Genomic DNA, 27,758 nt, shown 5'->3' on the forward strand with positions numbered 1-27,758 from the left:
TATTTGTTCAACAGCTCATTTATTTGTCAAAAACAAGAATAAAATTATACACATACACCTTCAGCAATGATGTTTTAATGTGCGCACTTGTTCTTAAATCGCTTCCCTACACTTACCATATTGTTCGAGTCCAAAACCTACTATACTTTGTTCAGTAAGGGAGATTTGACAAAAGGGATGTTGTACAGAGTTGCGAGTGGGACCTCTCTGTAGAGGGTAACAAAAACGGGAAAAAAAGACAACTTACAAGTATGTACAAGAATAAAGTTCTTGCAAAGAATACACTTGCAAAAGGTCTATTGTTTTCAGGTAATGGCAGAAATGCACTCAATGCTGGATTGATCTGGGGCCCTACTACACTCTAAATGAACATGATGGGAATTGCACACACTCACTTATTTGAAACAGTTTGAGAACGGCATTCAAATGTTCTGTTTTGAGAGTTAGCTGCTGTGATCATCTTTTGTGTGCTGAATGAACTGAAAAAGTAAGCTGTTATGGGCTCTCAGTGTGTTCTGCATGATCTGTCAATGTTCTAAATGCAGAACGCTTTCAATAGTCTTGCCGACGTTCTTTCCAGAACAGCACAGTGAAAGTCTGCTAAGATCACAATAAATGCTCTATAGTTTACAGTACACTAATTGAGGTCTTTTTAAATCTCTGCCATGAAACAATTTGAGAACACAAAAAAGTAATTTGACCACTTGCAAGTGTACGGTTCAGATTACCAATGATCTGTTTGAAAGAAAAAATATCGTGTGCAGAATTATGGCACACATATTTTGGTAGTCTTACATTTCACCTAATCATTAACAACATAGAGATCCATATTTAGTATGTTTAAGTTATCTTTCATGTTGAAATCATTGTAAATGTTAGGGCAGAAATGATGTCATAAACACACAAGCTACACCAAGATACCTCAAATTGAAGAAGATTAATGAAGCACAGAAACAACAAATTTTAGTTAAAATTTCAATCAAATGTACACTATCAAGAAAACAATCGTAATTGAGTAGAATCAGAACCAGTGGCCTTTTGGAGAGAGTTACTAAGCCCTCTTCCAAGCATAACATTTTTGGCAAAATAAAGTCAAGACAGAAGAAAATAAATGGCATGCATTTACAATGCAACAGGATTTAATTTACCCCAGAGAAGTGAAACAAATACAGATTAAAACAGAGAACAGTTCTTTGAAATTATTTTGATGTACATGATTGCATAGATTAACTGTGTTGTTTGCAATGTTGATCAATGCCACACACAAATTGACCACTTACAGAATTCATGTACATACATATCACAAACTGGGAAGGAGCGTGATTGACAGTTTGAACTGTGCATGGTATTACAAATTACAATGCTATATTTACTCTGTCATTAGAACTCAGTATTAGAAGCAAAACATAAAACAAATGTCATCGATTTCAAGACACGACTGACAACTTTTAAAGCAAAATGATATAAAATGATTTGAAATTTTCAATGAGAAATAAATGATGACATTATTGTAACCTATTAAAAAAGCTTAATTGTTTTCTATTTATCCTCCAGAATTAGCTTCCCATCAATTGAACATGAATAACAACAACAGGCACTTGTATTGTGGAGAGGAAGTCTTATTATAATACCTTACAACCACTCATCTCAAAAGGTTATGAGTGCAGTCACTGGAGGGTAGTCACATGCTTTGTGCGCCCTTCAATTACTGCATGCACTCAAAATATTACATTTCGTTTTCACCAGTATCGCTATAACATTAACAGCGATCGTTCAGCGATTACTAACTCACAGTACAAAAGAGGGTTTGAATGGGAGATAATGGGCAATGCAGAACTCTTGAATAGATTAGTGACGATCCAAGTGATCAGGCTTGTGTCAGACTGCTTTGATTAGTCTGAGATAGAACACCTGATTGCATTTTCTGCTCAGCTCTGTTCCGGTCATTGCAGAGGTATCTGGCGTCCAAATATTTAGAGTGTACGAGGCACACTTTTGTCGGTCAACATAAAATGTTTAGTGCGTGAACTTTTTACTCTATGAAATAAGCCAAACACGCATACATTTGTAGTGGATTTGACCAAATTTGTTCATAGTACCGGACCTTGCATAATAACACAAACCAGGCCTCGGTCGAGTCTCAAGTGAAATTCTCCTTTATCCGATACTGACAACGATTTTCAAAACACATACTTGATATTCTTTAGTTTAGCTGCCGAGATTGAACCAGTACACATCTGTCATGGGTGATTTTACATACACACATACTCTTTAGTTTAGCTGCCGAGATTGAACCAGTACCACCCAATGATTGCTTTCTGCTTCTTGCCATTCACACAGTGTCAGTCTGGCTGGTTCACCATCCATTCTTGCGTTAAAAAGGGTAAATCCAAAAACAAAGAAACTGCCAGCGTTTTACCACGAAGGGCCATATCAGGGCGGTGCTGCTTTGACATATAACATGCGCCACACGCAAGACAGAAGTCGCAGAACAGGCTTCATGTCTCACCCAGTCACATTATTCTGATTATTCTGACACCGGACCAACCAGTCGTAGCACTAACCCCATAATGCCAGACGACAGGCGGAGCAGCCACTAGATTGCCAATTTTAAAGTCTTAGGTATGACCCGGCCGGGGTTCGAACCCACGACCTCCCGATCACGGGGCGGACGCCTTACCACTAGGCCAACCGTACCGGTCAGAGCTCAGTGACAAGAAGAAAAAAGAGTTGGTGAAATCAAAGGTGTTCAATGAGCAAAAACATACAGAAGGAAGGCTGTTCTCTTAAAACGTTTTATGTTAATGTAAATCCAATAACAAACGTTCCAACAACCTACCTTTCTTGTTTTTTGATTTTAAAAAGGGTAAGCCTGCCCACAATCAAGTTGCGCATTAGAACAAGCAGGCAGCTTCATGGCTGCAGCAACCCTTACTTCATTAGAATGTTTTCTTTGTAAGTGTCTGATGAGCACGCTTTGAAATTGGCCACAATATAGGCAAGGTCGTTTCGGTTTCTTGGAAGAAATGTTTGGCAGTCCGTCTGAGGCAGGTGGCAGTCCATTTGAGGCAGGTGGCAGCTCATCTGAGGCAGGTGGCAGTCCGTTTGAGGCAGGTGGCAGTACATCGTGTTTGTCTGGTATTTCTGAAAAAAAACAAAATATGCAAAAAATCCTATTACAAAGTTTTCAAAGATCAAAGCAGCTCTACCCAAGAAAAAAATGAAAACTGAACAACGCTTCTTGAAGAATAACCATGTGATCATATTAGGCATAACCAAAACCAATATCAACGATTATGAAAAGTGATCGCTTCCTGGAAATAAAAGCCCAGGTTCAGATCTTTATGTTCACAACAAAAAGGAGCATGGTAAAAATTTCAAAATGGGGGAATGTTGCAGCAGCTTAACTGAACATTTAGTAACTTTTGCCTGGTCTTTGCAAGACTGGTGAATAACGTGTTTCACAAATATACAATTTCCCTGGAAACCATGGACTCCCAGCATTTTCCTTAGAAACAAATGAAGCTGCATAAGGCAGAGATGCGTGTGTGTGTGTGTGTGTGTGTATGTGTGTGTGTATGTGTGTGTGTGTGTGTGTGTGTTTGTGTGTGTGTGTGTGTGCATGCATGTGTCAGACATGAGGTGAGGAAGCTTTTGAGACCATGTTGCCAGTTTTGGTGAATGCTATTTTTAATTGCTGTCCAGTGTTGTTTTCAAAATTGATGTTTTTTACATTTAGTCAAATTTTGACTTAATGTTTTAACAAAGATGGGAAAATGTAGAGCATGTACAATTCTGTCCACACGAAACTGTTTTCTTGATAGTACACTAGTTGATTGCAACTGCATATGCAAATGTCCTGAACTATAGTCTATAGACAAGTCTTGCTTCTGGCTCAGGAAAGCTGAATTTTAGGTAAATTGGCAAATCATGAAAGGTTGCAGTCATAGAGTCACTACTTCTCAGTTTCTTTCACGGACTTTTACCTTGGCATGTTTTCTTCCTTTTTGCAGGTGGTGACAGCATTGAGTAGTAGTACATGTAGCTTGAAAAAGGTGTGCCATCAGAATCAGAATCACTCTCCGGATCGTAACTGTAGTCTTCATCCTAAAACAAAATATTCACAGTTAAGTTATAGTGATGTCTCTGGCAAGGCGGAACATGCCATCATGTGAAACTCTTTTTTTTATTTTTTATCTAAACATCACAAATGAAAGCTCAAAACGTATTTGTCAGTAGATCTGGAAATCTGGTCATAGGTCCTTTTGAGTAAAACTAAAAGTACTTGGAGGAAGGAGAAAAAATTATCACATTCACACTATTTGACTTGTAATGCGTGTGTGTTAAAGCCCCAGTCCGTCCCAAATGGTTTACAGAACGATTCAAATCTTTTCATGAAAAAGCAGTTCTAACCTTATCGAACACACTTGCAATAGCATTTAGTGAATAGCATTAAATGACACAGTTTTTTTGTTTAGCTCGAGTAAACCACACACCTGTTTTCGTGGTTAATCTAACCCCTGAGCCATCGTGAACCCATGTGATCTACTTTCCCTTTTTTTCTCACAATTTAGTAGTCAGTCCTTGATTTCAATGCGACTCGCTGTATCTGCCATGGCTCGTTATCTAAAACGCAACAAATGGCTGCGAGTCACACGAAGTGAATGGTGTCGGCTGACCGTTCAAAGAAACTGGCGACATGCTGAACATTCGTCTGCTACGAGAAACACGTTTTGCAGGACACGCTTCAGGGCTAGTTTTTAAACTTTAAAATCTTCGAGTTTTACTGATTTTGTCTTAATGAAAAAAGAATTATTTAAGAATATTTGTGTAACAAGCTGTCAATTTATTAGTATAAGTTAGGTCTAGCGCCAAAACGAGCCATCCCATTGTCTGATCAGACAATCCGGCTGGCCACGCAAAAATAAATTCGTTCATAAGTGCTCGCTCTTTTCGGAGGGCACCTACGATGTTCTCAAGTGGTGAGTGTTGAAATGCAAGGGTGTTTGTACTGTGTGTAAAAGCCTGACAGTGTCTGTGATGGTTTACGGGAAGCTGCGTGTGCCTTTAAATTCAACAGGGGACCTAGGTTGATCAAATGTCGTCCTAAAGCTCTAATCATGCAATACTTTTCTTATTTTCAGTCGCCCTAAGGTTTGGTGCTTCTATTTAAATCTCAAATTGCTTAACTTTGTCATAGAGTGAGACTGCAAGTCGCCCACTCGGCCACTATGGTCCCATTAATAGTCGTGTTCAATGTGCTTTTGACACAGATCATCATAATGGTCCCGACTCTCCTCAATTATGCGCTTATCTTGTGTCTTTTCTGGATTACACAGATACTGAAGTAAAATGCAAAAAATCCTTAAAATGTGACCCTCCACCACGAAATGAGTCACATGTCACCTCGCGCGGTTCTGCACTAGGCTTAATATAAGTCCAGGGAGTGTCTGGTAACAGTTTGTGGGTCACCTTAATCACAGGCTTATAAAGTTAAAAAGTCATCCGGAGAGTCAAATTCAGGAAGTAGGTAACCCGTGAGTTAGTTCAAATCGCGAGGCTTTTCGTACCTGTCATCTCCAGATGAGGCTGGTTTTATCGGTACATCTCCAAATGAGGCTGGTGGTAGCGGTACATCTCCAGATGAGGCTGGTGGTAGCGGTACATCTCCAGATGAGGCTGGTGGTAGCGGTACATCTCCAGATGAGGCTGATGAGAAATAAATCAGGTCATCTTTTTACTGACACAAACTTTGAAAGGAATTCCTGTTCACGAACCGCCTTTTTCTTTGTTGTTGTTTTTACATGATGGAAATTGAGCTTTCCACGCTTTGAACAGATCAATACAACTGATCTCGTTTCGTCACTTCATACGAGACTCGCCACGTCATGTCACAAAAGTAGAAACTCAAGAAGTTTAAGAATTGTAAGGCGGCCTTCTGTCATTTTCAAGGGTACCAATTTGAAGCCAATATTTATTAACCAACATGAACCGTAGCCTACCGTACAGTCTAACAGTGTGAAATGTGAATGAGGGTCGCATCAGCAACTTTAGCCTATTCATTTCACCCTCCGGATGGACGGTCTTATCAGACACTGATTTAGTGATAAACACGTAGTATCGATGCAGGCACACTCATTTTCGCAAACAAGCAGTTGCTTCATAAAATAGGTACTTAACAATTGTGCAGCAAGCTGGTTTTAAAAGTGCATGCATGTTCTGCTGTGCAGTGACTTGAATGAGAAGCATTTAACAAGGGTAAAAGATCAAATACGGTGATGCCACACGCTGAAGAATAACATACCTGGAGTCCTGAGCTGCTGCTGAAGGACAGTAAGGTCGGTGGGAAGCTGGACATTGTTGGGAGACGTAAGACGAGACACAGACTGCGCTGGCAACATCATTGCTTGAGGTGCCAAGGCAACGGGGTGCCAACCAGCCATCGAGAAAACCAGACTTTGCTGACTTGTTGTAACCATGCCTGTCAAACAAGTACAATGTATATCACAATGGGCACAAGTCTGTTTTATGTGGGAAAAAGTATAGCCAGTGTTGTTGCCAGCCTAAGAAGACAATAGGTCATTTGGACCTCCCTAAAAAAAAACCAATAAGTCCAAATGTCCTGGCTTTAAAAAAACAATAGGTCCAAATTACCATGCCGTAGTATTATATTGATGAAATTTCCGCTGTTTGCGCCGTTTTCGATAATTAGGTACACCGGCTGGAACGGGTATTTCCGTAAACGCAGCCTCGAGTGTCAATGACGACAAACACAGAGTCTGTTACACGACACTAGAGATTGCCACAAGTTCTCAAACGTCGTATAGTTGTGTTCTTTTATTCTACGTCGCCCGTCTTCGCAGCAGCAGAAAACAACTCGTCAAATTGAGTTCGAGGATTTATTCAGCATTCAATACATACAACTGCACATCGTAGCAGAACTCAAATAGAAGCCTTTTTTAACATTCAAATCGCGCTGGCATATATAGTAAATACTCAATCTCGAGAATATTCCAGACCGAACACGATACAACTACATTATACGAGCCGTGCATGGACTAAACTAGCGACATTCTCTCTGACGTACATCAAAAGCGCCGACACACTTAATCCGAACGAACGCCACGAACTTACGACTAAAACAGCATGGTAAACAACTTGTTTTGACAGGACTAGAAAGTTCACCTGCATTCTCGTCCAAGCATAAATATTGTGTTTACAAAATATAATATCGGTACCTTCCCACAAAGCACAAACAAGTCAACCACACGCAACACACAAAACTGAACCAAAGCTCAGCAACGGTAGCGTTTCCTAACATTACCCCCAACACCAGAAGAAATTTACCTAATTTCTTTCAATCATTGAAACGCTACCTGTACACATATTATGTATACATAACAGATTGAAATCCAGGTATGTACATTAGTCTGTTGGAGAATGAACACCGTTTTACTCAAATACTCGGCTGAGAAAATCTGCTCCAACATTGTCTGAACTCTTGATCGATTCCACTCGCATATCAAAGTTCTGCAAGTACATCACCCACCTCATGATACGATTATTCACAAACTTCGCAGAGTTCAGGTAGGTGAGGGGTTTGTGATCAGTCTGAAGCACGAATTTCACCCCTTGGAGGTAGAGTTCAAATTTCTTGATTCCCCACACGATGGCTAAACACTCTTTCTCCATGGTCGAGTAGTTCTTCTCGGCTCCTGACAGCTTCTTGCTGGCATAGCTGACCGGAAACGGTTTACTTCCATGCTCTTGCATCAGCATGGCGCCGATCCCTTCGTCCGATGCGTCTGTACGCAAGATGAACTCTTTGGCGGTATCAGGAAGGCGTAGCACCGGGTCTCGTGACATCAGGTCGCACACAGTCTGGTATGCCTTCTCCTGGGCTGGTCCCCAGAGTATTCGGTTGGGGCATCCTTTTCGGGTCATGTCCGACAAAGGCGCCGTTATGGCGGCGAAGTTTGGAATGAACTCTCTGTAGTACCCAGCCAATCCAAGGAAGGATCGCACCTGCTTCTTGGTTTCAGGACGTGGCGCATTGAGGATCTTGGTGACGTTTTCCAACAAAAGCCCCTTTTGACCTTCTTTTAGTGAATGACCTATGAAGTCAACGTTGTCGGTCCCCAAAATGCACTTGCTGGGTCTCACGGTCAGATTGGCTTTTGTCAGGCGGGAAAACAGTTCCCTCAAAGTCTCCAGATGCTCCTCAAAGGTCTCCGTGTGGACTAGCAGATCATCCCAGTAGTACACAACATTCTTCATTCCTTTGAGCATTTTTCGCATTCCCCTCTTCAGGGTAGCACCACTGTTCACCATGCCAAAAGGCATCCGCAGGCACTCATACGTTCCGTCTGGAGTTGCAAAGGCGGTCTTTGGTATGTCCTCTTCGCGCACAGGAATCTGCCAATATCCCTTGCTGAGATCGATCTTTGAGAAGATCTTACTGCCGGTTAACTGTCGGAATAGATCAGTTGCCGTCGGCATTGGTTCAGGGTCAAACACGGTGATCTTATTGACTTTCCTGAAGTCAATGCATACCCTGTTTGTACCGTCTTTCTTCTTGACAACAACAACGGGAGATGAGTAAGGGGATGATGACTCACGGATGACCCCCATCTTCAACATGCTGTCGATGTCCTTCTTCAAGGATTCCCGAGCCTGAAACGGGATAGGGTATGGTTTTGAGCGAACAGGAACGTCAGATGTGAGGTGGACTTCATGTTCGACCAAGGACGTAGAGCCTGGAACATCAGAGAACCTATGGGTGAAGTCGCCCATAAAATCATGCAGCTCCTTCTGCTGATCTTCTGTCAGGTCAGGTCCTAACTTGACGTCATCCACTCCCTCTTTCTTGTGGAGGTCTCCCAACTCCAGTAGTTCCTCGCCGTCGAACTCGTCTAGTTCGGCTGGTTCTTCCACACTTGCTGCGACCTGTACTGCTTCCGGAGGTCTCTCCACATACAGTTTCAGGAGGTTAGCGTGGTAGATCTTGGACTTCTTGCCGACATTCACCTTGTAGTCGTTGATCCCTACCACGGCCTCAACCTCGTATGGGCCTTTCCACTGCATCAGTAGTTTGTTGTGATCAGTGGGAAGCAGTATCAGCACTTTGTTACCTGGTGTAAACTTCCTGTTTACGGCTTTGCGGTCGTAGTAGTGCTTTCCGCTATCCTGAGACTTTCTCAAGTTTTCTCTCGCAATCTCGAGAGTCTCCTCCAGTTTCTCTCGCAACTCGAACACGTACTGGTAACTGTTCTTCACTTCAGGTGTGTCCACATCTTTCGTCCACAATTCCTTTAGTATCTGCATCGGGCCTCTCACGGTCCGCCCGTACATCAGCTCGAACGGGGAGAATCCAGTGGACTCTTGTGGCACCTCCCTGTATGCAAACAGCAAGGCATTGATGTAGCGATGCCACTGCCTTGGCTGCTCACTGCATAGTTTCTTCAGCGTGGACTTCAGCGTCGCATTGAATTTTTCTACCAGCCCATTGCACATCGGGTGATAGGGTGTCGTAGTCAAGTGACGAATGCTCAGCAGCCTGTTGACCTCTTCCATGCATTCAGAGACAAACTGTGTCCCCAGGTCTGTGAGGATCTCTTCAGGAACCCCAATTCTGCTGAAAATGTCCACAAGTGCCTCGGCAACAGTCTCGGTGTCAATTTTCTTCAGAGGCACGGCTTCTGGGTACCTGGTTGCATAGTCTACCAGGGTCAGTACCCAACGATGACCCGCTTCACTTGGCGGTTTGATCTCGCCGATGAGGTCAATGGCCACCCTCTTGAAAGGTCGGTCGATCAAAGGCATCTTCTGCAACGGCACTTTCGGGACCCTTCCTCGAGGTATGGTTTTCTGGCAAATATCGCACGATCGGCAGAATCGAGTCACATCTGCATGCAGTCCTGGCCAGTAAAACGCAGCCTGGATTCTGTCCGATGTCTTCTTGACCCCCAGGTGACCTCCCATAATAGAGTCGTGGGCCACCTCCATCACCTGGCGCCTAAGTGGTTGAGGCACCAGAACTTGACGTAATGGCTTCCCACCGTTGACTCTCGCGTGCTGGAACACTCTGTACAGAATCTTGGCCTTCACTTCAAAGTGCACAGTGCCTTCGCCCTTAGTCATCTCCTTGACAGGACGACTCCTGTACTTTGTCAAGGTCAAATCAGCTTCCTGTAGCTGAATCAGCCGATCCCTGTCCACGACAGCAGTTGCAGAACTGTTGGTGACCCTGAGTGGCGTAGTTGTTTTGTCCTTCTTCGCCTGGGCTCTGGTCGTCACAGCGCTTACAACCTGCGGCTGGTCGCGGCGATGCACAGTTGCTCTGTCATCTCGTAACAGTTCGCTGATATCTTCATTCGCGAATGGCAGTGGGTCTTCCTCCTCAGCAGCAGGCTGAGCTGAGCCCATTCTCCATTCGAAATCAGGGTCATCAGGACGTCTCGCACCCCCAATGTTCCCAATTAGTAGATCGTACAAGGGCTTCTTCAGGCAGACGGCCTCAACTTCTCCGGTGAAGTATGGAGTATCGATCTGGATTTTTACCACTGGTGCCTTCACGCATTTGCTGTCAGCCATGAGCGTCCACTTGAAGTCACCAGTGAACTTCTCTGTTGGCACCAGATCCTCTTTGACAATGACTCCATTGCAGCCCGAATCTCTGAGAACAGTCACTTCCTGCTTCTCAACAAATCCCTTCGACACGGGCATGTTCGTCACTGACACAGCTGCGCTGGCGACAACAGAGATTGCCTTGCCATTGGCGAGTAGAAGCTGGCCATCAGATATACATTCTTCCACGTCCGATGGTGTAGCCACTTGCTCGGCAGCCCTTGGAAGTATGACGCTGCTCGCACATACTTGTTGGTTCGAGCCACTCGTTTGCCTCTTGTTGTCGTAATATCTCCGTCGATGTTCTTGCGCTTTGCCATTGACATGTCCGTTATTTTTCTTTTGGGGACAGTTGGCGACTCGGTGACCCTTGGCATTGCAATGGAAACACGTTATGTTCTGCCCTTCATTGGATGATGGTGCGGACTCAGTTTGTCCCTTGGCAGGTTGGTTTGCCTGGTTTCCGCTCTTCTGGAAAGGTTTCGATGACTTTGACGTCCCCAGGGTCCTTCCATGAGCAATGAGATAACGCTCAGCAGCATCAGTAATGTCCTTCAAACCCCGCAGTTTTTGCTCTTCCAAGCGGGTCGCCAGGTCCTTCGGGCAGGCATTAAGGAACTGCTCCTTCACGATCAAGTCCCGCAGACTCTCGTATGACTGCTCTTCACCTGATAACTCCACCCACTTCTGCAGGTATGACGACAGGCGCTCCACAAACTGGCTCGGTGTCTCTCCAGACAATGGCTGGCATTCGCGGAAGCGTTGACGGTAGCCCCTTTCAGTGAAGTTGTAGCAACGCAACAGAGCTTCCTTCAGTACATCATAGTCTCTGGCGTCATCGTTTGAGAGTCTAGCGTAGACCTCAAGTGCTGCCCCAGTCAAATGTGCGCTGAGTAGAATCGCCCAGTCGTCGCGCTGCCATCTAGCACTCTCAGCGAACCTCTCGAATCTTGCAAGGTAGCAGTCGATCTGGTCCTTCCCGTCAGCGAATGCTGGAAGTTTCGGTGCCCTGTGTAGCATTTGCTGCTGGTTATCTCTTTGGCGTGGTGCCGCGTGCTCATTTTGAACACGCACCATTTCTGTCTGAAGCTCTAAGCGCTTGGTCTCCATTTCTATCTGGAGCTCTACGCGTTTCAGCTCCATTTTCCTTTCTTCACGCTGTGCTTCTCTTTCTCTTTCTTCACGCTCACGCTGCGCTTGTCGTTCTTCACGCTCACGCTGCGCTTGTCTTTCTTCACGATGCGCTTGTCTTTCTTTTTCTTCTCGCTCACGCTGCGCTTGTCTTTCTTTTTCTTCTCGCTCACGCTGCGCTTGTCTTTCTTCACGCTGCGCCAGCAGTCGTGTCTGGGACTCGACGAACTCCGTCAACTGCTTGCCTTTTAGTCCCAGTTCAATTCCTTTTGCCCAGAACTCAGCCATTCTGGTCTTTTCCGGTGCGTTCGTCTGTATTCTTTCACAGCCCCGAACGTAGACGAATGTAGTCTTCTAAAAGAACACAGTCTCTACTGCACCTCCGATGCTTCTCTCGTCGCTGTTCACCTTCGTAGACGCAGGCTGCCACCCTCCTCGTCTAACGTGACGGCGCACTCTGCTCACGATACGTACACGACGTACCTCAGTCGTATTTCGTAGTATTAATGCACTAGCTCCGCGACGAAGTCCGTCTCGTCCAAACGGCAGCTAACCTCTGTAATCCCGATACACTCCGGCGTCGCTCACCGTATCGAGCTGCGGCGATTACCAAACTCTTCCCACAGTCACACCGAATCCACGGTTCCGTAGTCTCAATACTGATCCCTCAGGATACACCCTATTGATGGCTACCTCCTGTGACTGTCTTAACTGTCTTTGTTACTGGAAAACCCTTGGCGTTAAACGTAGATCCTTGGCTTGGCCCCCAATTGTTACACGACACTAGAGATTGCCACAAGTTCTCAAACGTCGTATAGTTGTGTTCTTTTATTCTACGTCGCCCGTCTTCGCAGCAGCAGAAAACAACTCGTCAAATTGAGTTCGAGGATTTATTCAGCATTCAATACATACAACTGCACATCGTAGCAGAACTCAAATAGAAGCCTTTTTTAACATTCAAATCGCGCTGGCATATATAGTAAATACTCAATCTCGAGAATATTCCAGACCGAACATGATACAACTACATTATACGAGCCGTGCATGGACTAAACTAGCGACATTCTCTATGACGTACATCAAAAACACCGACACACTTAATCCGAACGAACGCCACGAACTTACGACTAAAACAGCATGGTAAACAACTTGTTTTGACAGGACTAGAAAGTTCACCTGCATTCTCGTCCAAGCATAAATATTGTGTTTACAAAATATAATATCGGTACCTTCCCACAAAGCACAAACAAGTCAACCACACGCAACACACAAAACTGAACCAAAGCTCAGCAACGGTAGCGTTTCCTAACATTGTCAATGACGACAAACACAGAGTCGGCACCGAGTGCATTTTTCACTCGTAGCAAACATGAGCATTTCGATCGGGGTTTGTTTTCCGACTTTGCAACTCCCATTCCATTCATTGCAGACCTTGTCCGCCTTGTACGAATATGTATCGGTCAGTTGACCACCAAAACGTAAAAACTATCGGTCCATCGACCGGACAAGGCTAGGTCCAATGCGTCAAATCAGAAAGGAATGCGTCAGAGACCGAAGACCAAGGCCTGGCAAGAACACTGTATAGCATGTTAAATTCTTTACACAAGAAACTGTTTCCTTGATAGTACAATAAATGATTGCAACTTGACTAGGAAATGTCCTGAACTATAGACCAAGTTGTGGTTTCTGGCTCAGGAGAGTTGAATCTTAAGTAAATTGGTCATCCATGAGTTAAGTAAATTGGTCATCCATGAGTTGTCGCAGTGAGTGAGTTACTACTTCTCACAGTTTCTTTCATTGACTTTTACCTTGGCAAGTTTTCTTCCTTTGTGCAGGTGGTGACAGCATAGGGTAATCGCAGGAAGAAGGTGTGCTATCAGAATCAAAATCACTCTCCGGACGGTATAAGTCTTCATCCTAAAACAAAATATTCACAGTTAAGTTAATGTGATGTCTCTTGCAAGGCGGAGCATAGAATCATGTGGAACTTTTATTTAAACATCACAATGTAAACCCCAAAGAGTATGCGTAAGTAGATCGGAATATCGAGTCAAAGGTCCTTTTCAGTAAAAGGACTTGGAGAAAGTATGAACACATTCACACCATTTTTGACATTATCATATATATACTGTTCAAAAAAAGAAACGCATAGCTTGTAATATTTGGTTAATTTAGTTATATGGCTACAAGGATATCCACCAAACTGCAGAAAATGTTTATCTGGTCGTCGACCTTTCGTCCATTGCCACAAGTGAGCTCTGCACGTGACGCATGCGTTATCAGTGGCTACAATGTCAAAATTGCTCATTTGGCATGACCACTCGTCATGCTTCAGTGTAATCTCGTGAAACTCGGGGAATATTGAGCTCTCACCATGTCTTCCAAAACCCATAAAAGCGGATTGTTCGCCACAAAGAAATCAGACGACAATTCAGCGACGAAAGATGGCCCGATTGAGCAGAGAAGACCGCCAAATTGCATTGGGTCGTTTACAAGCAGGCCAAAGTCAAAGTGCAATCGCCAGGCACTTCCACGTGTCCCAGGGCACCATCAGTAGACTGTGGGTCAGGTTTCAAGCCACTGGCTCCGTTGCTGACTTGCCACGAGCGGGAAGACCAAGGGCGACAACTGCTGCTCAGGACCGTTTCATACGGCTCCGCCACCTCCGGAATCGTTTCCTGTCGGCCTCATCTTCTGTCCAGGCTCTCCCCGGGCCACACCGATTATCGGACCAGACCGTGCAGTACCGCCTGCATAAAGCTGGTTTGAGAGCTCGCAGACCTCACAGAGGAGCTGTCCTCACCCGCCGCCATCGCCAGAACCGAGTGCAGTGGGGCAACCAGCACCTTCGCTGGACCGTCCGGAATCACTGGAGACACGTGTGGTTCAGCGACGAGTCCTACTTCCTGCTCCAGCGACATGATGGTCGGAGGAGGGTCTACCGGAGAGTAAACGAACGTTACGCGCCCAACTGTGTGGATGAGGCACCCATTCATGGTGGTGGAGGCGTCATGGTGTGGGGGCGATCAATACCGCTGGAAGGAGCACCCTGGTGCACGTCCAAGGGCGCATAACTGCCCAGCGATACGTGGAGGAAATTCTGCGCCCACACGCCCTTCCTCTTCTGGCTGACCAGGATGCCATAATCCAGCAGGACAACGCTCGCCCGCACACAGCACGACTCACCACCCAGTTCCTCACCGACCACCATGTCCAGGTGCTTCCCTGGCCATCCATGTCGCCAGACATGAACCCGATAGAACACCTCTGGGATGAATTGGACAGACGTGTGCGCAGGCAAGAAGAAGCGCCAGCAAATCACCGCGATCTATTGCAGGCACTTCAGGAGGAGTGGGACACCATCCCACAGCAAGATATCCGGCATCTGATCCAGTCCATGCCCAGAAGGTGCCGGGCAGTTGTTGCTGCTCAAGGCAGTCACACCCCCTACTGACTTGACAGCCTCGGCACCCAATCGTATTGATTGACTGATTGATTTGAAGATGCAAATGAACTGTGTGTGCATTCAACTGTGTCCATACCAAAATTCAAACAAATAATCTAAATATTGGATTTTCTGTTATTTTTTTCGAAAAATAAAACAAATTTGGCAAGTAGCAACTATGCGTTTCTTTTTTTGAACAGTATATATAATATGCGTGTGTGTCAAATTCCACAGGGGAGCTAGGTCGAACATATGTCATCCTAAAGCTCCAATTCAGCAATTGTACAATACTTTCAATGTATTTTCTTTCGCCCTAAGGTTTGGTGCTTCCTTTCAAATCTCAAATGTCATTTTAGTGACAACCCAGATCCAATTCACCAAATGTCGCCCTAAAGCTCCCATTATACAATACTTTTGATTAGGGCGACCAAAAATATAACATATATTGTGCTAAATCCTACAGGGGAGCTAGGTCGACCAAATGTCGTCCTAAAGCTCCAATTGTACAATACTTTCAACTTATATTCTGTCGCCCTAAGGTTTGGTGATTCTTTTCAAATCTCAAATTTCATTTTTACTGACAACCCAGATCACATTGCCTATCAAGCAGACATACAAGCTAATGTCGACACATGCTTCCAGACAAATTTGCAATAACAATAGAACCTTTTCCCATAATACCATGGCAGCTTAGTACACCTGCCTTTCCTTGAGTCTCCACAATCATCATTCTGATTATTCTGAGACTATGATGCATGCTGGGTGTGTTTCTGCGGGTTGCATTGACCCGAGTTGGACATTGGCGTCAGGATCAAGTCCAAGCATGATTTTGAGGGCATATGTACTCAGAATACTGAATAGACCTCAGTTTAAAATCTCATCCCAAAGAGTAGTGAGACACCGCCCTCCATGTGGGGTCAAGTTAACAGCAGTGTACAACTCAGACAGTCACTTATCCAAGTACTGCCTAGGCTCGGCATTGCTTAACTTTGTCATTGAGTGAGACTGCAAGCCGCCCACTCGGCCACTATGGTCCAATAAATATTCGTGTTAAAATAAATGTGATGCTTTTGACACAGATCATCATAATGGTCCTGACTTGCCTCATTTATGTGCTTATCTTGTGTGTTTTTCTGGATTACACAGGTACCGTAGTTAATGTCCAACTATCCTAAAAATTAACAGTTTCTTGGTGGTGAATGCAAGTACGTGTAAGAATGTTGTGCCTTTTACATACTTTCTTTTTATTCTAAATTCAACCAATATACATGTGTATGTGTTAAAGCTTACAGGGGAGTTAAGTCGACCAAATGTCGCCCTAAAGATCCCATTATACACTACTTTCCACTTAGGATGACCATAGTATTTGTGCTTCCATTGGACTGACAATAATTACCCCCGGGGGGGGGGGGGGGGGGGTGTGGCGGGGCCCAATTCCCATTTCCTGTGAAAAGTTAAAAAAGTCATCCGGAGAGTCAAATTCAGGAAGTAGGTAACCCGTGAGTTAGTTCAAATCGCAAGGCTTTTCGTACCTGTTCATCTCCAGAAGAGGCTGGTTTTATCGGTACATCTCCAGATGAGGCTGGTGGTAGCGGTACATCTCCAGATGAGGCTGGTGGTAGCGGTACATCTCCAGATGAGGCTGATGAAAAAAAATCAGGTCATCTTTTTACTGACACATACTTTGAAAGGAATTCCTGTTCCCGAACCGCCTTTTTCTTTGGCCCAGCTGAGGATCCACCTCTTTGTTGTTGTTTTTGCCTGATGGAAATTGAGCTTTCCACGCTTTGAACAGATCAATACAACTGATCTCGTTTCTTCACTTCATACAAAACTCGGTCACGTCATGTCACAAAAGTAGAAACTCAAGAAGTTTAAGAATTGTAAGGCGGCCTTCTGTCATTTTCAAGGGTACCAATTTGAAGCCAATATTTATCAACCAACATGAACCGTAGCCTACCGTACAGTCTGACAGTGTGAAATATGAATGGGGGTCGCATCAGCAACTTTAGCCTATTCATTTCACCCTCCGGAAGGACGGTCTAATCAGTCACTGATTTAGTGATAAACACGTAGTATTGATGCAGGCACACTCATTTTCGCAAACAAGCAGTTGCTTCATAAAATAGGTACTTAACAATTGTGCAGCGAGCTGGTTTTAAAAGTTCATGCATGTTCTGCTGTGCAGTGACTTGAATGAGAAGCATTTAACAAGGGTAAAAGATCAAATACGGTGATGCCACACGCTGAAGAATAACATACCTGTAGTCCTGAGCTGCTGCTGAAGGACAGTAAGGTCGGTGGGAAGCTGGACATTGTTGGGAGACGTAAGACGAGACACAGACTGCGCTGGCAACATCATTGCTTGAGGTGCCAAGGCAACGGGGTGCCAACCAGCCATCGAGAAAACCAGACTTTGCTGACTTGTTGTAACCATGCCTGTCAAACAAGTACAATGTACATATCACAATGGGCACAAGTCTTTTTTATGTGGGAAAAAGTATAGCCAGTGTTGTTGCCAGCCTAAGAAAACAATAGGTCATTTGGACCTCCCTAAAAAAAACCAATAAGTCCAAATGTCCTGACTTTAAAAAAACAATAGGTCCAAATTACCATGCCGTAATATTATATTGATGAAATTTCCGCTGTTTGCGCCGTTTTCGATAATTAGGTACACCGGCTGGAACGGGTATTTCCGTAAACGCAGCCTCGAGTGTCAAAGACGACAAACACAGAGTCAATGACGACAAACACAGAGTCGGCACCGAGTGCATTTTTCACTCGTAGCAAACATGAGCATTTCGATCGGGGTTTGTTTTCCGACTTTGCAACTCCCATTCCATTCATTGCAGACCTTGTCCGCCTTGTACGAATATGTATCGGTCAGTTGACCACCAAAACGTAAAAACTATCGGTCCATCGACCGGACAAGGCTAGGTCCAATGCGTCAAATCAGAAAGGAATGCGTCACAGACAAAAGACCGAGGCCTGGCAACAACACCGTATAGCATGTTAAATTCTTTACACAAGAAACTGTTTCCTTGATAGTACAATAATTGATTGCAACTCGACTAGGAAATGTCCTGAACTATAGACCAAGTTGTGGTTTCTGGCTCAGGAAAGCTGAATTTTAAGTAAATTGGTCAACCATGAATTGTCGCAGTCAGTGAGTTACTACTTCTCACAGTTTCTTTCATTGACTTTTACCTTGGCAAGTTTTCTTCCTTTGTGCAGGTGGTGACAGCATAGGGTAATCGCAGGAAGAAGGTGTGCTATCAGAATCAAAATCACTCTCCTGACAGTAGTCTTCATCCTAAAACAAAATATTCACAGTTAAGTTAATGTGATGTCTCTTGCAAGGCGGAGCATAGAATCATGTGGAACTTTTATTTAAACTAAAACATCACAATTTAAACCCCAAAAGGTATTTGTAAGTAGATCGGAATATCGGGTCAATTTTTGAAAAAGGACTTGGAGAAAGTATGATCACATTCACACCATTTTTAACATATATATATACATGCGTGTGTGTTAAATCCCACAGGGGAGCTAGGTCGATCGACCAAATGTCATCCTAAAGCTCCTATTGTACAATACTTTCAACGTATTTTCTTTCGCCCTAAGGTTTGGTACTTCCTTTCAAATCTCAAAAAAGTGTTGTTGTCTGATGTTGATGTCGTGTACCAAAAAGAAATAAAAACGTGTATAAAAAAAAAAAACTGAAAAAATAAAATTCTCAAAAAAGTAATATGTCATTTTTTTTTAGTAACAACCCAGATCCAATTCGCCAAATGTCGCCCTAACGCTCCCATTATACAATACTTTTGATTAGGGCGACCAAAATTATAACATATATATATATATATATATATGCATGTGTGTTAAAGGCACAGTAAGCCTCCCGTAAACCATCACAGAGCTCCCCGAGCGTCTAAATACAGTACAAGCATACTTCCATTTGAACGCTCACCGAACGGGAACATCCTGGCTGCTTTCTGTCGAGCGTGAGACATTTTCAAAGAATTTATTTTCGTAGACTTGTTCCGTTAACAACAACGGCGCCTCGTTTTTGCGCTAGACCTAACTTTTAAAATCTAAATAATAAATTGACAGCTTGTTACACAAACATTCTTTAATCATAAAAGAATTCGTTTTTCATCAAGACAAGATCAGAACAATTCGAAGTTGTGAAAGTTTAAAAAAAAGAAAAGCCCGGAAGCAGGGTCACGCAAGGGTCGTAGCAGACGACGGCCGGTTTATCAGTGCAAATCGCCGTTCCTCTCAACAGTCAAAAGCCATCGCGAGAGTTCTTGTGAACCACAGCCGTTGTTTCGTGCATAAAAAAAACGTGCTATTGTAGATAAGCTCACGTCGAGTCGCATTCAAATGACTAACTATGACGACTGCATTGTGAACTGGATCACACGGGTTCACGATGGCTCAGGGGTAAGATAAACCACGCAAAAATAAATTCTTTGAAAATTGTTCGCTCTTTACGGAGGGCACCTAGGATGTTCTCAATTGGTGAGTGTTTAAAGGAAATGGTGTTTGTACTGTGTGTAAAAGCCTGACCGCATCTGTGATGGTTTACGGGAGGCTTACTCTGCCTTTAAATCCCACAGGGGAGCTAGGTCGACCAAATGTCATCCTAAAGCTCCTATTGTACAATACTTTCACATATTTTTTTCGCCCTAAGGTTTGGTGCTTCCTTTCAAATCTAAAAAAAAGTGTTGCTGTCTGATGTTGATGTCGTGTACCAAGAAGAAACAAGAAGAGCAAACGCTCGATCGAGTCACTTTCGCAGTTCTGAATATTATATGAGGCATCAGATGGACAGGAAGAAATTGCTATTCACAACACAATGAGTCACGTTCACATAAAATTTGAGCCCGGTCACTTTTATAGTTTCCGAGAAAAGCCCAACGTTAAGTTGTGTGTTGCCGAACAGAAAAGGCTAGTTATCTCCCTTGTTTTTCTGATAACGTTCGTAAAAGGCTACAGATGTAAATACTTTGATGTAAAGAATAATCCTACAAAGTTTCAATCACATCCGATGAACTTTGTCAAAGATATAAAATGTCTAATTTTTCCTTTGACGCTGACCTGTGACCTTGAAAAAGGTCAAAGGTCAACGAAACCATCGTTAAAGTGTAGAGGTCATTGGAGGTCACGACTAAACAAAATATGAGCCCGATCGCTTTGATAGTTTCCGAGAAAAGTCCAACGTTAAGGTGGTGTCTACGGACGGCCGGCCGGACGGCCGGCCGGACGGCCGGCCGGACAGACTAACACTGACCGATTACATAGAGTCACTTTTTCTCAAGTGACTCAATAAAAACGTGTATAAAAAAAAAATCTCAAAAAAGTAAAATGTCATTTTAGTAACAACCCAGATCCAATTCGCCAAATGTCGCCCTAAAGCTCCCATTATACAATACTTTTGATTAGGGCAACCAAAATTATAACATATATATATATATTGTGTTAAATCCTATAGGGGAGTTAGGTCAACCAAATGTCGTCCTAAAGGTAAAGCTCCAATTGTACAATACTTTCAACTTATATTTTGTCGCCCTAAGGTTTGGTGATTCTTTTAAAATCTCAAATTTCATTTTACTGACAACCCAGATCCCATTCTCTATCAAGCAGACATACAAGCTTATGTCGACACATGCTTCCAGACAAATTTGCAATAACAATAGAATCATTTCCCATAATACTATGGCAGCTTAGCACACCTGCCTTTCGTTGAGTCTCCACAATCATCATTTTGATTATTCTGAGACTATGATGCATGCTGGGTGTGTTTCTGCAGGTTGCATTGACCCGAGTTGGACATTGGCGTCAGGATCAAGTCCAAGCTTGATTTTGAGTGCATATATGTACTCAGAATACTGAATAGACCTCCCTTTAAAATCTCATCCCAAAGAGTAGTGAGACACCGCCCTCCATGAGGGGTCAAGTTAACAGCAGTGTACAACTCAGACAGTCACTTATCCAAGTACTTGGCTAGGCTCGGCATTGCTTAACTTTGTCATTGAGTGAGACTGCAAGCAGCCCACTCGGCCACTATGGTCCAATAAATATTCGTGTTAAAATAAATGTGATGCTTTTGACACAGATCATCATAATGGTCCTGACTTGCCTCAATTATGTGCTTATCTTGTGTGTTTTTCTGGATTACACAGGTACTGTAGTTAATGTCCAACTATCCTAAAAATTAACAGTTTCTTGGTAGTGAATGCGAGTACGTGTAAGAATGTTGTGACTTTTACATACTTTCTTTTTATTCTAAATTCAACCAATCTATATATGTACGTGTGTGTGTGTTAAAGCCAAATGTTGCCCTAAAGCTCCCATTATACAAAACATTCCACTTAGGCATAGGGCGACCGACAAGTATGGGTTATATGAAGTCTTATATCGCGCGCGTATCTCCAGACTCGGACTCAAGGCGCCGTGTGAGATGGATTTTTTTACACAATACATCACGCATTCACATCGACCAGCAGATCGCAGCCATTTCGGCGCATATCCTACTGTTCACGGCCTATTATTCAAAGTCACACGGGTATTTTGGTGGACATTTTTTTAATCTATGGCTATACAATTTTGCCAGGAAAGACCCTTTTGTCAATCGTGGGATCTTTAACGTGCACACCCCAATGTAGTGTACACGAAGGGACCTCGGTTTTTCGTCTCATCCGAAAGACTAGCACTTGAACCCACCACCTAGGTTAGGAAAGGGGGGAGAAAATTGCTAACGCCCCGACACAGGGTCGAACTCACTTCCGAGCGCAAGTGCGTTACCACTCGGCCACCCATTGGTGCCTTTTCTCCAATTTCATTAGACAACATCGACCTAGAGGTGGCTAAATCCCATTTCCTGGAAAGTTTAAAAAATAAAAGCGGTCAATTTTCGTCCTGATATGGCTCTGCGTAGTCGGCTGGACGTTAAGCAACAAATAAACAAACAAAAACGGTCAATTTCATAATGGAGGTAACCCGTGAGTAAGTTCAAAATCACAATGCTTTTCGTACCTGTTCATCTCCAAATGAGGCTGGTGGTATCGGTACATTTCCAGATGAGGCTTTTGGTAGCGGTACATCTCCAGATGAGGCTGGTGGTATCAGTACATCTCCAGATAAGGCTGGTGGTATCGGTACATTTCCAGATGAGGCTGGTGGTATCGGTACATTTCCAGATAAGACTGGTGATAGCGGTACATCTCCAGATGAGGCTGATGATAGCGGTACATCTCCAGATGAGGCTGGTGATAGCGGTACATCTCCAGATGAGGCTGGTGGTATCGGTACATTTCCAGATAAGGCTGGTGATAGCGGTACATCTCCAGATGAGGTTGGTGGTATCAGTACATCTCCAGATAAGGCTGGTGATAGCGGTACATCTCCAGATGAGGCTGGTGATACTGGTACATGTCCAGATAAGACTGGTGAAACTGGTACATATCCAGATAAGGCTGGTGATACTGGTAAATCTCCAGATGAGGCTGGTGATGGCGGTACATCTCCAGATGAGGCTGGTGATACTGGTACATCTCCAGATAAGGCTTGTGATACTAGTACATCTCCAGACGAGGCTGGCAATACTTGTACATCTCCAAATGAGGCTGGCAATACTGGTACATCTCCAGATGAGGCCTGAGGTACCAGTACATCTCCAGATGAGGCTGATAAAAAACAAATCATATCTTTTAACTGACAGAAGCATGTGTTGCATATATATATATATTGTAATACAGACCTTGGGACCTCAATTTTGCCATGGAGTTTAACAAAAAAAAAGCTACGTGCATTTTCAGAAAAATGAGAGTACTCCACATAACTTTTAATCATTCATTTCAAACATGCTGCACACACCGTCATTGATAAAAAAAAAAAGATGGAAATCTTTGTTGATTTTTTCTTTAAGAGAAGACCTAATGTCATTAGACATCTGTTTCATCATTGCTGTAGCCTTCTTGCAGGAACACTTAGACTTCTGCGCGATGTTTAAGACAGGAAACACACTTTTGACAGCTTGTAAAATCACATCTGCTGTGCTCAATGACAAATTCATTTTCACTATCAGCTCGGATAACATCGCTTTGGCATGTACTGCACCCTGTTCCTCGGGTAGATCTTTTGCAAAAGACAAAGTCTGTGATGCTCCTCATGCTGGCAGCGGCTTTTCTTGGTGTTGTCAATTTCAGGATCCCTATGAGTCTAGCTTTGACATGCAGTGTCTATCGATGTCAAACTTGGAAAACATACGTTGAAAGGAATTCCTGTTCCCGAACAGCCTTTTTCTTTGCTCCTGCTGAGGATCCACCTCTTTGTTGTTGTTTTTGCATGATAAAAATTGAGCTTTCCACGCTTTGAGCTGATCAACGCAACTGATCTCGTTTAGTCACTTCATACGAGATTCAAAATGGCCATAGTAACAGGTTGTTTTTTTACACTAACTGAGTGAACCGAAAGTAGAAACTCAAGAAGTCTAGGAATTATTTCTCTTTTTTTCCACAGACCGTATCAATCGTAATTTAGAAAATCAAGAGTACAAAATATGGCAAAATCTTACGGGTTCCCTTTTCTGTACTATAAATAGCAATAAAATGATCACAAGATCAAGAAGGGGCATTTACAGGCTTCATGGCCTATCTAATACTAATGTACATTTGAAACTTAGTCAGGTATAGATTACATTCAAAAAGCAGAGGGGTGGACTTTTTCTTGGGTTCCTACCATTGTAAGTTTTTGTTAAAACTTTAAACAATTAAAGTAAAGGTTAATGTATTGGCAAAACAAAGACGAGAACCGAAAAATGCCACACTATGAAAATAAGTATGATAAAATGAAGTCGCAGTAACACTAAGCTTTCAGTTTTATGGGAAAAGTATATATTTCACGACGTTACAAAAACATATTGAACGGAATTGCCACCACCAAGGAATATGATAGCCATGCCTTCAACCCTATTCAACGAAGAGGAAATCTGTATCTGTCAAGTCAATGCTGGTGTCTTGATTACCGCTTTACTGCTTTAAAGAAATGTGCCAACCTTGTGTTTTTTCTTCTGTGACTCGACGGCCTCCAGCTCCTCTTGCAGTACCACAACTCGTTTGGACAGCTGCTAGTTGCGGAATGACAGACTGTCGACCTCCTGCTGGTACTTTCTGTTCCATTGTTCCTTCTCTTTCAGGTGCTCCTATACAACAGGCACAAGAACCAATTGTATTTATGGTCAGTTGACAAAGCCATCTACTTTCAGTACATTTGACACTTTTCAACAATTTAGTCTTATGGTATGAATATTCTTCAAATGGCAAACAATTTTCTAATTACATTCAAAGTTATTCTTATAATTATCATATGTTAAAAGGCTTTTCTGGTTAATGTTAATTGTAATTCAATCAAGTTTGCGTTTTAATGAAACAGATCCTGTGATTGGTCAGAATGCCCCAACTCATTAAAAATTACCGGTCATTAAATAGAGCTTAAACAATGACCACGAGTTGATTAGTGGAAAATAAACCACGAGTGGGTATTTGCAGCCTCTTGGTAATTCACGAGTGTGCGGAGCAGGTTGTTAATGAATTTTTTAGCTAGTGGCTATCGACAATTAGTCACCGGTAATTTGTAATGAGTTGGGACATTCTGACCAATCACAGGATCTGTTTCATTAAAACGCAAACTTGATTGTATTACAATTGTCGATAACCACTCGCTAAAAAATCCATTAACAACCTGCTGGCGAGGCGTATTGATACAGCCTCAACTAGTCTCGGTTAGCTTTGAGGGTCATTTTACAAGTAGGAAATATGAAGGCCAACGAAATACCGAGACCATAAGGTATGCGAAGTGATGACGTTGAGTACGTGACGTAAGTTAATGCATGAATTCTTCCGGACTACGTCAGTCAATTCCAAAGATCGCTTTTGTGATGAAAAGAATTTGTTTTAGAGTTTGCTGTCCAGAAACCCGTCAAAAAAGAAGGGAAAATGTGTGTGAAAGAAAACAAAACAGGAGCAGAGTGATACGATAGGAATACAGAGACATTTCTTGGGACTTGACCCTTGCAGGTAGGTGGACTGAAAGTAGTGTGTGAACAGAACAGAACCAATTCTGTCTGTTTACAACCGCATGAAAGCAGGAAAGAGATTGTCGTCAGATTCAATTACAATAACATTAACATGCTTCCATTTGAAACTTCTCGGTCTTCATCGTGGATTGACGCCCTCCCAAAGTCTAATTGAAGCCCTCCGTCGCTTCGCTCCGTCGGGCTTCAATTAGCTTTTGTCGGGCGTCAATCCCCGATGAAGACTTCGAAGTTTCAAATGGAAGCATGTTAATCACTTAATGTGTAACTGAACAGGTGGGGGCCTCATCAGATCAAAAAGCTGTGTCTGGCAAGAACCGTAGTGAAGGCATTACATCCGCATCAAAGCGACGAAGGAAAGTGTCCATTCTAGCTCTGCCCTCTAAAGTCAAACAGCAGTAAGTCCACTCATAATAAAGCCAAAATGAAGTATTGCCAGTCATAATTATGATAATATGACTGGCAATACTTCATTTTGGCTTTGATTTTTGTTTGTATGTTTGCTTAACGCCCAGCCGACCACGAAGGGCCATATCAGGGCGGTGCTGCTTTGACATATAACGTGCGCCACACACAAGACAGAAGTTGCAGCACAGGCTTCATGTCTCACCCAGTCACATTATTCTGACACCGGACCAACCAGGCCTAGCACTAACCCCATAATGCCAGACGCCAGGCGGAGCAGCCACTAGATTGCCAATTTTAAAGTCTTAGGTATGACCCGGCCGAGGTTCGAACCCACGACCTCCCGATCACGGGGCGGACGCCTTACCACTAGGCCAACCGTGCCGGTTTTTGGCTTTGAAGGGCAGGCTAAAGGTAGTCACTTTGATTAACTGGAAATAATTCATGCAAGTTTTTGTCTTAGCTTTTCTTACCTGAATTATTGCGTAAAGCCATGAGGACCACTCATCCTCCTACCTCTGGTGTAATGAGGGTAGTAGTCCATTTTTGCCGCAAGTACCTGGATAAAAAAAAGCATACACAATAAAATATTTTGTGTTGCCTCAACGTGCATGTCCACCCCCCCCCCCTCCCCCATGTGACCATCTTATCAAGTTGCAGATATTGCTAGTGGTCAGTGTGTTCCCAACACAAATGTGACAAAGGGGTGCTGGTTTTTGTTTTATTAGGTTGAACTTGAAGAATTTTGTAGTAATGAATGTTTTTTGTTCACATCAATTTTGACTCGGTTTAAAGACTTTCATCTGGAATGTTCATAGATCAACCCATAAAAGTTTATCAAATTCCCTTACCAATAAATACACTTTAATTTTCCATGACCAGTGGCTGAACTTCTGTAACACTGACATTCAATTACAATAACATTAACATGCTTCCATTTGAAACTTCTCGGTCTTCATCGTGGATTGACGCCCTCCCAAAGTCTATAGTAATTGAAGCCCTCCGTCGCTTCGCTCTGTCGGGCTTCAATTAGCTTTTGTCGGGCGTCAGTCCCCGATGAAGACTTCGAAGTTTCAAATGGAAGCATGTTAATCACTTAATGTGTAACTGAACAGGTGGGGGCCTCATCAGATCAAAAAGCTGTGTCTGGCAAGAACCGTAGTGAAGGCATTACATCCGCATCAAAGCGACGAAGGAAAGTGTCCATTCTAGCTCTGCCCTCCAAAGTCAAACAGCAGTAAGTCCACTCATAATAAAGCCAAAATGAAGTATTGCCAGTCATAATTATGATAATATGACTGGCAATACTTCATTTTGGCTTTGATTTTTGTTTGTTTGTTTGCTTAACGCCCAGCCGACCACGAAGGGCCATATCAAGGCGGTGCTGCTTTGACATATAACGTGCGCCACACACAAGACAGAAGTCGCAGCACAGGCTTCATGTCTCACCCTGTCACATTATTCTGACACCGGACCAACCAGGCTTAGCACTAACCCCATAATGCCAGACGCCAGGCGGAGCAGCCACTAGATTGCCAATTTTAAAGTCTTAGGTATGACCCGGCCGGGGTTCGAACCCACGACCTCCCGATCACGGGGCGGACGCCTTACCACTAGGCCAACCGTGCCGGTTTTTGGCTTTGAAGGGCAGGCTAAAGGTAGTCACTTTGATTAACTGGAAATAATTCATGCAAGTTTTTGTCTTAGCTTTTCTTACCTGAATTATTGCGTAAAGCCATGAGGACCACTCATCCTCCTACCTCTGGTGTAATGAGGGTAGTAGTCCATTTTTGCCGCAAGTATCTGGATAAAAAAAAGCATACACAAAAAAATATTTTGTGTTGCCTCAACGTGCATGTCCACCCCCCCCCCCCCCCCCCCCCCCCCATGTGACCATCTTATCAAGTTGCAGATATTGCTAGTGGTCAGTGTGTTCCCAACACAAATGTGACAAAGGGGTGCTGGTTTTTGTTTTATTAGGTTGAACTTGAAGAATTTTGTAGTAATGAATGTTTTTGTTCACATCAATTTTGACTCGGTTTAAAGACTTTC

General features: G+C 43.4%; 1 protein-coding gene across 2 annotated transcripts; it reads right to left on the reverse strand.

The window, feature by feature from the left end:
- Nucleotides 1-26,305, reverse strand: LOC138965070 (uncharacterized). Of its 2 annotated transcripts, XM_070337189.1 has the most exons (11): nucleotides 26,180-26,304; nucleotides 24,264-24,410; nucleotides 22,244-22,893; nucleotides 18,410-18,515; nucleotides 17,465-17,641; nucleotides 16,735-16,844; nucleotides 13,566-13,674; nucleotides 6,305-6,481; nucleotides 5,571-5,709; nucleotides 3,987-4,107; nucleotides 1-3,144 (listed from the first exon to the last, which is right to left on the reverse strand). In XM_070337189.1, exons 1-11 carry the CDS (start codon nucleotides 26,199-26,201, stop codon nucleotides 2,932-2,934), a joined length of 1,971 nt encoding a protein of 656 aa, XP_070193290.1. In that variant the 5' UTR covers nucleotides 26,202-26,304; the 3' UTR covers nucleotides 1-2,931. The 2 variants fall into 2 exon arrangements, with proteins under 2 accessions (XP_070193290.1, XP_070193291.1); XM_070337190.1 differs by lacking the exons at nucleotides 16,735-16,844; nucleotides 17,465-17,641; nucleotides 18,410-18,515 and having other exon boundaries at nucleotides 26,180-26,305.
- Nucleotides 26,306-27,758: the final 1,453 nt, after the last annotated feature.

The sequence above is a fragment of the Littorina saxatilis genome, linkage group LG4, assembly GCF_037325665.1.
Source record: "Littorina saxatilis isolate snail1 linkage group LG4, US_GU_Lsax_2.0, whole genome shotgun sequence".
Lineage (NCBI taxonomy): Eukaryota > Metazoa > Mollusca > Gastropoda > Littorinimorpha > Littorinidae > Littorina > Littorina saxatilis.

Coding starts and splice junctions, on each gene's coding strand:
- LOC138965070 (XM_070337189.1), bottom strand. CDS start 26,201: ATGGCTTTACGCAATAATTCAG. Junction 18,516..22,243: donor CCTCATTTGGAGATGAACAG/GTACGAAAAGCA, acceptor ATTTTGTTTTAG/GATGAAGACTACTGTCAGGA. Junction 13,675..16,734: donor CCTCTTCTGGAGATGAACAG/GTACGAAAAGCC, acceptor ATTTTGTTTTAG/GATGAAGACTTATACCGTCC.